The sequence below is a fragment of the Rana temporaria genome, chromosome 1 (assembly GCF_905171775.1).
Source record: "Rana temporaria chromosome 1, aRanTem1.1, whole genome shotgun sequence".
Classification (NCBI taxonomy): Eukaryota; Metazoa; Chordata; class Amphibia; order Anura; family Ranidae; genus Rana; species Rana temporaria.
In genome coordinates, this window is record NC_053489.1 from 630,940,591 (window position 1) to 630,952,928 (window position 12,338).

Below are 12,338 nucleotides of genomic sequence, written 5' to 3' on the forward strand. Positions count from 1 at the left end.
AGAGATTTCCCAGTCCCTTTATCTGCGGCCTCAGCTGCACTGGACATTGAACAAATGGGAAATGTTCTGTTCTGAGCAGATTTCTGATCATTAACAAACTGACGTGCAGTAAATGGCAGGGGCAATCTTCGCCTCACAGGGTGATTAGGGTGTGCCCAAGCACAACTGGCACACCCCGTGTGCATGTCTATGTGGGCTACTAATGTAGTCACAGCGATTCCATTATCAAACCCTTTGTGCAGCAAGTCACAATTCTGCTCTTTAAGGTGTTTTGTCATATACGATTTTCCTGCATACCGAAAAAATCTGTTTGTCTGACATCTGTGGTTTGTTATAGCTTTTGCAGATAAAAAAAGATTGTTAGGTTAGCCAAATCTTGTTCGATCAGACAAATCAGTTGTCTTGTACATAACCAGGATTTTTGCCACAATTGGCAAAATTCCCAAGGATAAAAGTGTGCATAGGCATGAAATGCTTTGAGCAGGCAACAATCACATCTCTATGAGCTTATTACCCCTCAATGACAGATCTAAGGGCAAGCACCAGTAGGCCGAATTTTATTTTCCTGGCCAATTATTGTTGCTTCCAAGATTAAGCTGTTGCCAAGGCTGTATGGACAGAGCATAAAAACATACGTGGATGTGTGCCAATATACGTGAGCACTGAACAAATACTTGGCAGGTGGATTTTCCGATTATCATCTCAAATCTATGGCTGCGTTATGCTGGTAACACACTGCAAAACTATGTCAAAGAACCAGAAGTAAGAAATTACCCAAAGAAAATCACCCAAAAACGTTCATACCGCTACACTGCTGGCACCCACCATGATTCTAATGCCCATTTTGGCCTTTGCTCTGTCTGAAGTACATACCGTATTTATCTGCGTGTAGCACACACTTTTTCCCCCTTAAAATCAGGGGGAAATCATGGGTGCTTGTTATACACTGAACAGCTGCCTCGGAGGGGAAGGAGGGAACGAGCGCCACGCCAAAATATACAGAGACGAGTGTACTGTGTACTCAGCTCCGCTCGCAGTCACGCCCAGTCCCGCCTCCTAGCATTTACGTCCCACCATAGGACCGGTGTTATGTCCATCATAGGAGCCGGGTCAAGGTGCGGGACTGGGCAGGACTGCGAGACGAGCCGAGTACACAGGACATCTGACTCTGTTTATCTCGGCGGTGCTCGTCCCCTCCTCGGCAGGCAGATGGGCACTGGTAGTGCTATAATTTGGGCAAGACTGCAGATTGACACTGGTAATGCTGTAATTTGGGCAAGGCTGCAGATGGACACTGGTAATGCTGTAATTTGGGCAAGGCTGCAGATGGACACAGATCATTGTGCAATGATAGGCAAGGCTGCAGATGGACACTGATAAGGCTGCATTGATGGGCATTTAAAATGTACGTTTTATCCTTAAACTTCCCTCCTAAACTTGGGGTACGTGCTATACGTCGGCGCGTGTTATATGCCGATAAATACGGTATTTGTTGAAATGCCTAATCTTCTTTCTCTAAATCAAAGGGAATACCGAATAAGTAAATCACCAATTAAAAAAAAAATCCCAATATCAAGCACTTCCCATTCTAGTTTACACCAAGTTATAATTGGTGCCAACTCACATACAGATTAAAAGCTGCAAACTGTGGTCAAATGTATTGTGGACTGCATTTAGGAGGATGCTTATGGCTTTCCAAGGCATTATAGATTGTCCTCCATGGTAGAAACTTAAAAAAAAAAAAAAACTGTCTACATGGGTACCTTGGAATCCTGCATAGAAGCTTTTAGATCATAATCTATGCGGGAGATGAGGTGAGCATTGAATCCAGCCATGGAAAAAAGTGTTGGTGAGGTGGCCGAAGCCCCAAATGGATCCACATGCCAGGAAAACTGAGGTCTTACTCCGAATGTTTCATACAAAAAGCTGTGTCCCTCTGTGAAAACACAGAATGCCGATTAGTACTATACAACATTTGTTTGTTTTAAAGTAGTCCAAACACATATATAAAACACCCATTTTGATATGCACCACATCCCTAACAAACGATATTAGAATTTTGAGAGGAAGAGAAAAAGGGATTTTTACAGTGCAATTGATATTACAGTTATGATGAGAAAGAACTCGTCTTATATCCATAAAAAATACAAAATGATTTTATTAAATACAAAAATATTAAAACCAGTGGTCCAGCCAAAATGGCAGAATATAATGGTCATTGAATAACAAAGTTACAGTTGAACCATATAGAAATCGCATGCTCCCGACATGTACATCAAAAAAACCTCAGATATGGAGTCATGATGTGAAACACATCATGACTCCATATTTCTGAGGTTTTCTTGATCACATGGTCCGGCTGGTATTTCTAGGTAAGCTTGTCTATATTGTCCGGTTTGCTCAACTCTTGGATTACCTACTGTAATAATATATTGTATGTTTATTTATTTTTGAGCATATGCAGTATTTTTATGGAATTCTGTATGGCTAATCTAATATTTTCTATTCATATAGTTGTAATGACATGAATGGTTATCGCTTTCCCCTGAAGAAGCGTACTTCGCGAAACATGTCAGGAGCATGCGATTTGTATATGCTTCAACTGTAACTTTGTTATTCAATGACCATTATATTCTGCCATTTTGACTGGACCACTGGTTTTAATATTTTTGTATTTAATAAAATAATTTTGCATTTTTTATGGATATAAGACGAGTTCTTTCTCATCATAACTAATATCAATTGCACCGTAAAAATACCTTTTTCTCTTCCTCTCAAAATTCTAATACAGTACTATACAACATATTTATTTTTATTTTAAATGCTATATTTTAGGTTTTTGCAAGATATAAACAGCAAACTTTGAAAAAGTGACAGGGTAAAGCATTAGACAACATGAAGTTGGCGAGACATTAGGGTCGCTGTTTAGACAGGTCATAAAATTCCATATAACAGGGAACTCTTTTTTTTTTGTTGAAAGAGGAGATTTCCCCTGGGTGGACTTTTTAGTCACTAATAGTATTGATCTCAAATACACAGAGTATTAAAGTAGAAAACATTTTATTTATAGTTAAACATAATTAAAAATTACAAAATAATGAAATATTAAATTAAAATATATTTTTTTTATAAATATCACCATACAGAGGGGTACATGAAGAACCTCCTTACACATGACGCGTTTCAAAATATACTTCTTCAGGGGTGTATAGAAGAGGGGGGATAGTTTGTGTAGTGTAAAGATCCTTTACAGATCTAATATATATTCCGGGATTCTCATCTTTGGTCCCAGTATATCACTCTGGTGGATCTGCTTGTCCTCTGGATCTCAAGATAATTTTCCCTATGGGATGACTAAATATTCCATAAAGTGCTCTACACAGACCCCTATCTATGTGTCTACTATGATGCCCCTATGCCTTTGATTGGCAACCCCACTGACATAACCCAGCACGCTGTCTATTTTCAATCTTTTAAACCATACCCAATGAAATATTAAAAATCACCCTGCTATCTTTGCACTACATGAACTACCTACCCCCCCTTTTCTATACACCCCTGAAGTATATTTCGAAACACGTCGGTTGCAAGGAGGTTCTTCATGTACCCCCCTGAATGGTGATATTTATTGAAATTGTATATTTTAATTTAATATTAAATTTTTTGGTAATTTTAATTATGTTTAACTATGAATAAAACTTTTTCTACTTTAATACTCTGTATATTTGAGATCAATACTATTAGTGCCTAAAAAGTCCACCCAGGGGAAATCTCCTTTTTCTTTCTCATAGATATTGGATGTGGCACAGCATATATTTGCCATTCGCCCTTTTCTCTATTTTTTTTAGTTGGTTCTTGAGGATTAAAAACCTATAACCTACTTTTTCAAAATCCTGACACATGGGCTGTGGGGTCTGATCTATAATTATATGGTGGAATTTGCTGGAAAAAGGTCCCTCGTAGGAGCCAATGCAGGTGTCTTAATCTACATATGGCATTACAGCAGGGTTGGGGGGCTCTTTATGGGGCGCCAGTAACAGTACGACTCATATGTCCTCCCTGCAGAAGATAGGTAATGAAAATTATATAAAAAAAAAAAATGGAGGAATGTGCGGGAGATAATTGAGGAGGGTGGGGACATCATGCCATGTACAGCAAATTAATCAGGCCATTGTATATTCCAGCTGACAAATTTAACTTGCCTTTAATGGTCCCTAACCTGATCCACTCCCAAGTCTCAGACAATAGTAGGGAATGCAATGAAACCTGTATTAAAAAAAAAGAGGCCTACCATTCCTGACCTTTAATCTTCCCCTCTGATATCATACTCACCATGTTTCTTCAATATATTCATTAGCTGACCCCATGTATGCAGATAACAAATTTCCAACCTTTGCCTGATTTTCCAAATCTGCACATTTCTGGGTTTAATGCCTCAAAATATATTGCAGTTAATGAGTCAGCATAACAGTCAGTTGATTAGAAATAATGTAAGGCCCCCATATTTCTCAGACAGGTTCACTTTTTGAATGTATGGAAGATAAAATCCAGTAAACCTTGCCATAAGCATTACATTGTAAATTGAAAACAAGTGGGACTTTAAGGGGCAGTACACCTCTACAGATCAAGACCATAAATATAAAAAATATAATTTTATTTGAAAAAGGTTAAAAGTAGGCTATACAATACAGAGAGTGTACAGGATGCAAATACAAATATATATAAAGATACAATACAGTTGGAGACAACCACTGCTCCTTTGGATAAATAAAGCTACAGAGATGACCCAACGCTTTTTGAGTTACCGATATTTGTTCTCTTCTTCAGGGGTAGTTGGTTAGACACAGGACGTAAATACGTCATGAAACTTGCATAAAGAATCTTGCACAGGGGCGTGGCCGGAAGTCGACCTAAATGGCAGCATAATCATCCTGCTCTCTCACAGCCCACAGCTACTCGGCAGATTTGTGGACTTTAACCGTCATCGTCATGGGCGGCTCCAGGACAACTAGATCCACAAAGCCCAGGGGATCCTCTCAACCCCCTCCGGACTCCTCCACGGACCTCCGGTTCTATTTCCTGCCGTAATGCCGCCAGACGGGATGGCCAAGATGCGCCGGACGCCTCCACCTCAGCCGAAGGGCCCCCGGATGCAGCTCTCCTCCTTGATCCCGGCCCAGCTCCGGGCTCCCGCGGACTCACAACTGCAGGAGTGGCATCCAGCGGTGAGTCCCCCAAGCCCGACCATTCCCCCCTTCAGAGGCCTTATCACCAGGCCGCCATCTTGGGACACCCAGAGCAGCAGCAGCACTACACCCAGTGCTCTGTGGCCTTCCCGCAGCTGCTGCGGACAGCGTCAGACCCCAGCCTCCACGGGATGGATCCAGGCTCCCATCCCACTCGGTGGTCTCGGGGGACTTCCCAGCCCTGCCGGGCCCAGCTCATCCGACCCGGCACCCACTTCCAGTACCAGAGCCGGAGGGCTGATGGACCGTCTGGGGGAGAGCTGCGGAGCCACTCTCCCCCTCCAAAGCTCAGACAGTCCAGATCGAGGGAACCCTGCCTTTCTAATCCCCAGGCGGTCCGTGCAGCTACAAATGCATGGATGACGGGCCCCCCTCCCCCTCTCTGTCCCGGGGGAACTCTGAGAGGGCCCCCCAGTCACTGCAGGCCCAGGCTTGGAATGAATCCTGGTATCAGCCATCCCTTCATTCAGACCTGAGGACCTCCCCCCCAACAGGCCCTGCTCCAACCACCCCCCTACCCCCCCATACTTCTGCAGCCACCGGAATCAGCTCAGTTCTCACCCATGCCTCCCCAATGACACTCCTATCTGCAAGCCATGCCTACTAAAGATGATTTTAAACAGTTAATAGCAGATGTCAAATCCACCTGCCGCTCAGAGATTCAGGCACTACAATCGGGCCTCAAGCATTTAGCGGACAGTGTGGAGATGGCGGAGGAGGAAATCCAGGATACCATATTAGCAGTTCATAGGACCCAAACCCAGGGTGCAGAACACCGCTCCCTACTGCGGGATATGCAACGCCACGTAGAAGACCTAGATAACAGGGGGCGAAGAAACAACATCCGCGTGCAAGGGATCCCGGAGCAGGAGGGCCCCGAGGACGTACATTCCACCTTACAGACCCTGTTCAACAACCTGATGGGTGAGCCTTCGACTAAGCCTATAGAAATGGACAGAGCGCATCGGGCCCTGCGCTCCAAAGGCGCAACTTCCAAAACCCCCGAGATGTAATATGTAGGCTGAGCTTCTACCCCCTGAAAGAAGAAATCATGCGACAAGCCCGCAAAGTGACATTGGATGATGTTCCGATCCAGCTTTACCCAGATCTATCATGGATCACAACACAACGAAAATTCCCACGTCGTGAATGCGCTCGATCGTTGCTCAGGCTCTTTTGCTCGTCTCGGCTCTTCATTGTATAGATTGATAGCCGCGCATAGATTGATAGCAACCTGGCTACTTGCCATTTCTTTGCTGGCAACATATGGTCAAGGTAATCCAATTGATGATCTTAGAACGGACAATGTTACTCAAGCATAAATCTCATTATCACCTAAACCCAATTCTATTGTCAAACCATTCTTTTCATTTTTATAACCCAGCTTGGAGAAGTCATACCCCTACATACCAGTTAGTTGTAAAATCTGATCATCTATGGCAGTGACAGCTTCATCATGCATGACCTGACCTCCAATGATAAACTCCAGCCTTTCCTCTTGAATCAACTGATGCACCTATAAAATATAAAAAATATAAATAAATTGCAAAAAATCTGTTACTGGACATTCCCCTCCCCCGGCAAACAATAGCTTGACTTTTTTTTTTAGATATGTGGCCGATGCCATGTATGATACCACAGTGACATCTAGTGGGTGAATTGGAGATTGTTTCCCCCATTGAAAGTTAGTATTGCAAAAGGGGCCATACCCATGTGGGGATGGTATATTTTCAAAAAAAAAAGGTCATCAGGCATAAGCTGACAAGAGGACTCCATAATGATTTGACACCAAAAAAGGTTTGCACAGCCAGAAGAAGCTATACCTGAAGATGCTTTCGCCTGATCTCCAGCAACTGTTCATAGATGAAGACTGGGTCTTTGTTGCCTACAGAGATCGTGAACCCAGTGTAACCTGAGTTTAATAGTGTAACCTGAGACGACAATAGGCTGCTTATTTGACAATAGGCTGCTTATTTGCTAGGAAGTAGGTAGCATTTTGGTTTGTTTTAGGTATATCGCTCAGTCTTGTATTGTATTCCTAGAATTGTAATAGCAGTTTGTGTGTACAGCATTTTTGTGTAGTAAAAGCACATTTGTTCACTGCAGAGGTCAGAGCTTCCTTTGCTTTTACCGCAAAATAACCTTAATAGACAAGAGCAAAACACTTAGGCCGCGTACACACGGTCGTTCCAAACCGATGAGAATGGACCGAAGTTCAGTTTCATCAGTCCAAACCGACCGTGTGTATGGCCCATCGGTCCAACATTTTAAAACATGCTTTAAAATCGAACCGATGGACCGCTGACCGATCGGTCCAAACCGATGGTTAGTACAGAAAAGCATCGGTTCAAAACCCGCGCATGCTCAGAATCAAGTCGACGCATGCTTGGAAGCATTGACCTTTGTTTTTTTCAGCACGTCGTGTGTTTTACGTCACCGCGTTCTGACCCGATCGGTTTTTGGAACAATGGTGTGTACGCACATCAGACTGTCAGGCCACTTCAGCGGTGAACCGATGGAAACGGCCCGTCGGACCATTCTCATCTGTTTGGATCGACCGTGTGTACGCGGCCTTACACTTAATTATGATCACAACCTGCCATATTGGCAATTTACAAGAACCATCATAATTTTTCAACAATAAGGCAGTATAAAAACATTACCAGGAAATCAGCCTAACCACATGGCCCAAACATGTCCTCATAATGACCTGCACACTTACCTGCCGCCTCTGCAGGTCTCCAGCTACAGTGTCCCACCATAGACGAAAGAATTCTTGTTCCACTACAATGAACCTGCGGTGTTTTGCTTTCATCAGCTCTTCTACAACGGTGGTGTAGACATTAGCAGCATAGGCGTGCATGCTTTCCTGTGGTTACATACAGAAATGAAAAAGACAGTGAAAACTGTAGTCCCCCCTTACAATGGTGGTTAGTAGAAAAGTGCTTTCTTACATCGGTAGTCAATATGGGGGACTTTACATTGCCCAATAGTAGAAGAACCCCCTTATATTAGTAATGGCTCTACTAAAGGAATCAGATTAGGTTTACACTTGCATTTTTTACTAAAAATGTAATTGTGTGCCTTGTGCACTGCGATCTAGGACCTCCGTTCACCAATATGATTAAGAAAAAAACATAAGCACCATTAACACCAAGCAAAAAAAACAAAAAGAAAAACCTCAAGTGCTGGTTCACACTTATGCAAACTCTATGCGGATCAGATGCATAGATTCACATGTCATCTAAAAAAGCATTTAGGTAGATTCAGGTACATTGGAATAAAGTTACGGCGGCGTAGCTTAGCGTGTTTAGGCTACGCCGCCGTAAATTAGCTAGGCTTGTAATGATTCTCAATATACTTGCCTGCTAATATACGGCGGCGTAGCCTAAAGCGGGCGGGCGTAAGGGCGCCTAATTCAAACGTGTTGGGGGGGGGGCGTGTTTAATGTCAATGAGGCTTGACCTCACGTTGACGTTTTTCTTAAACTGCGCATGCGCCGGGCGCCTACATTTTCCAGTGTGCATTGCGGCTACGTACGCCGCATGGGCCTATTGATTTCGACGTGGACGTAAACAACGTAAATCCCGATTCGCGGACGACTTACGCAAACGACGTAAAAAATTCAAATCTCGCAGCGGGAATGGCATCCATACTTTAACATTGTTATTCCACCTAATAGGTGGAATAACTTTAGGCCTGCTAATGCCTTACGGAAGCGGCGTAAAACTACTGCGGCGGCCGGGCGTACGTTCGTGAATCGGCGTATCAACTCATTTACAAGGTCCAAGTTTGCAGTTTCAGCCACCTCACCGCCTATAAAACACCCTCTGAAATGCATTTAATTGCGGTTTGCTTTTCAGCAAGTCCTTAGGGTGCGGGAGGAAACTAGCGTACCTCCTTGCAAGCACAGGGAGAACATGCAAACTCCATGCAGATATCGTATTGATTGGGACCCCAGTGTTACGGGCAGAAGTGCTAACCATTAAAGTGGTTGTAAAGTCACATATATTTAATACTTGTATCCTCTCTGTTTTATAAGGCTTCATTTCCACTGGCTTTTTTACAGCTTAAAAATGCTTTTTTTTTTTTTTTTCGTGAGCTGGAGCTCAAAAACGCTGCGGTAGCGTTTTTGCGCGTTTGAGCGTTTAATGTCTGCCATTTTTACAGCTCTATTGCTGGAGCCACAGAGCGCCCTGGTCCCGCGTTTTTTTACAGCTCAAAAACGCCTATGTGGGAATGATGCCATAGAATAACATGGACAGGCGTTTTTAAGCTGTAAAAAACGCTCAGAAAAGTGGCTGTAAAAACGCCAGTGGAAATGAAGCCTAAAGCTATAAAAAGTAGTGTGTGTCAGTTTTCTTTTTAATTCTAATCCCAAATACCTTCTTTCACAGCGCCACGCTGCAGATAAGTGACCTTCCTCTGCCGCTCTCCTTCCCCGATAATAGAAGAGCAGCGGGAGAGGCTAAAATTACCCATCAACGCCAGCCAGCACCACGTGACCAAAGAGCAGCGCTGTGAAAGAAGGTATTTGGGATTCGAATTTAAAAAAAAATGAACACACACTACTTTATAGCTTTATAAAACAAAGAGGATACAAGTATTGGGGACATGTATTACATCGGAATAGCCGAAGGAGGAGAGGGAAGGGGCAGGGAGCAGATCGGCTCTCACACACAGACTGGAGCTGACAGGCAAGGAGGGGGAGAGAGGCGGGATGAAGGAAGCACGTAAATTGACCATGATATCATGGATCAGCAGCCATAATTACAGAGGTCAGTTCACATAGGGGGACACAGGAACAGGCTGGATCAACCAGGTATTTTAGAACATAGAAATGGACAAATTACAATGTTCGTGCTCTAAACCAAAGGAACAGGAGCGTTTTTTTTTCTTTTTAGGGTTACAAATGCTTTAAGCTACTGTGCCACCTGGAGTTATAAAACTCATAGAGGGATTAAAATGTTTAAAGTGGATGTAAACCCAATTTTTTTTTTTTTTTTTAAAGTCACAATGTACAGTATAAGATTTCCTATGATCTGTGCCCAGTCTTGCCACACAGGGTTAATCCAGCTCTGAGCAATCCTCTTTTATTGTTCAGTGAAATAAAACAAACTTACAGAGAAAAACCTTGGTCCGTTCCGCCCCCTTGCTGTGAATGACAGGTTATTTACATATCTCATGCACTAGTCGGGAGACAGGCATTATTTTTTAATTCCCACCCCACTCCTTTTCTGAAGTCATGTGTAAGCTTTTAGAACCATGTGAACCAAGTCCTTCCCCCATAGACACTGATAGTGTCTATGGGGGAAGGACTTGGTTCACATTGTTCTAAAAGCTCACACGTTGCAAACTCATTGTGCATCTCTCTGAACAGCGCAAAAAAAAAAACCTCAGGAGGTGATCAAATACCACCAAGAGAAAGCTCTACTTGTGGGGGAAAAAAGGACGTCAATTTTGCTTGGGAGCCACGTCGCACAACCGCGGAATTGTGCCAAATCACAAAAAGTGGCCCTGTCTTTGGCCAGCCAAATGGTCCGGGGCTTAAGTAGTTAACCACCACATCTGAAGACTGCATACCCTATGGAATTCGGTATTCACCGTTATGGAGTATTGAGATGATCACTAGCAGGCTATCTAAATCAAGTAAAGCCCCAGCAGTTTTTCTTATCTACATGCTACCTGGGGTCCCTCATAATCAAGGGACCACCGGGATCTGGTAAGCAGATCTGTGTGCTCTATCGGTGGAGGATTTCATTGGATGGGTTGTCACTTTTATCTGTGATATAAAACTTGATCTCACCGACCAAGGACTTTCACATTGGTGGAGGAAGATTCTTTCCCTCTTTTTGGTCTGTGTGTAAACACAGAGCTCCACGTCCTGTCAGGGAGAGAGGAGACCGATGCTGTGTCCCTTGTACATAGGGACACAGATCAGTCACCTCCCCCAGTCAGTCCCCTCCCCCCACAGAAAGAATCACTCCCAGGGAATACATTTAACCCCTTCCTCACCCCCTAGTGTTAACCCCTTCCCTGCCAGTCACATTTATACAGTAATCAGTGCATAGTTATAGCACTGTTCGCTGTATAAAAGTGAATGGTCCCAAAAATGTGTCAAAAGTGTCCGATACGTCCGCCGCAATATCGCAGGCCTGACAAAAATCGCAGATCGCCACCATTATTAGTAAAAAAATAAAAATAAACCTATCCTCTATTTTGTAGACGCTATAACTTTTGTGCAAACCAATCAATATACGCTTATTGCGATTTTTTTTACCAAAAATATGTAGAATATGTATCGGCCTAAACTGAGAAAAAAAAAAATTATATATATATATATATATATATATATATATATATATATATATATATATATATTTTTTTTTTTTATTTTTTTTTATTGGGATATTATTATAACAAAAAGTAAAAAAAAATATTGTATTATTTTCTAAATATTCTGTCTTTTTTTGTTTATAGCGCAAACAATAAAAACCGCAGAGGCGATCAAATAGCTCCAAAAGAAAGCTCTATTTGTGGGAAAAAAATGATTAAAATATAAATTTGGGTACAGTGTTGTATGACCGCGCAAGTGTTATTCAAAATGCGTCAGCGCTGAAAGCTGAAAATTGGTCTGGGCAGGAAGGAGGTTTAAGTGCCCAGTAAGGACGTGGTTAAAGTAAAACTACAATGACAACACATGTTCATGTTGATCATCTCACCTGGATAAGCAGCTGGTGGCTAGCCAACGGCAGAGACACTACAAGTCCCAGCATGGTGCATGATAAAGTACAACAGGTGTTTTAGTTCATATTATAAATACACACACAACATACAAATCATTCATATCATAAATACAAATCATTCATATTATAAATACATACACAAAACATACAGATCATATTATAAATACAAATACACAACATACAGATCATTCATATTATAAATACAAAACAACATACAAATCATTCATATTATAAATACACACACAAAACATACAGATCATTCATAATATAAATACAAACAACATACAAATCATTCATATTATAAATACACACACAACATACAGATCATATTATAAATACAAACACA

The 12,338-nt window shown here is 42.3% G+C and overlaps 1 protein-coding gene across 1 annotated transcript in view; it reads right to left on the reverse strand.

The window, feature by feature from the left end:
• MAN2B2 (mannosidase alpha class 2B member 2) overlaps positions 1–12,338 on the reverse strand; it is an 87,073-nt gene that overhangs the window by 73,763 nt on the left and 972 nt on the right. Inside the window, 3 exon segments of the mRNA XM_040335403.1 lie at positions 1,764–1,936; positions 6,657–6,762; positions 7,969–8,115. Of these exon segments, the coding sequence (XP_040191337.1) occupies positions 1,764–1,936; positions 6,657–6,762; positions 7,969–8,115 (426 nt within the window).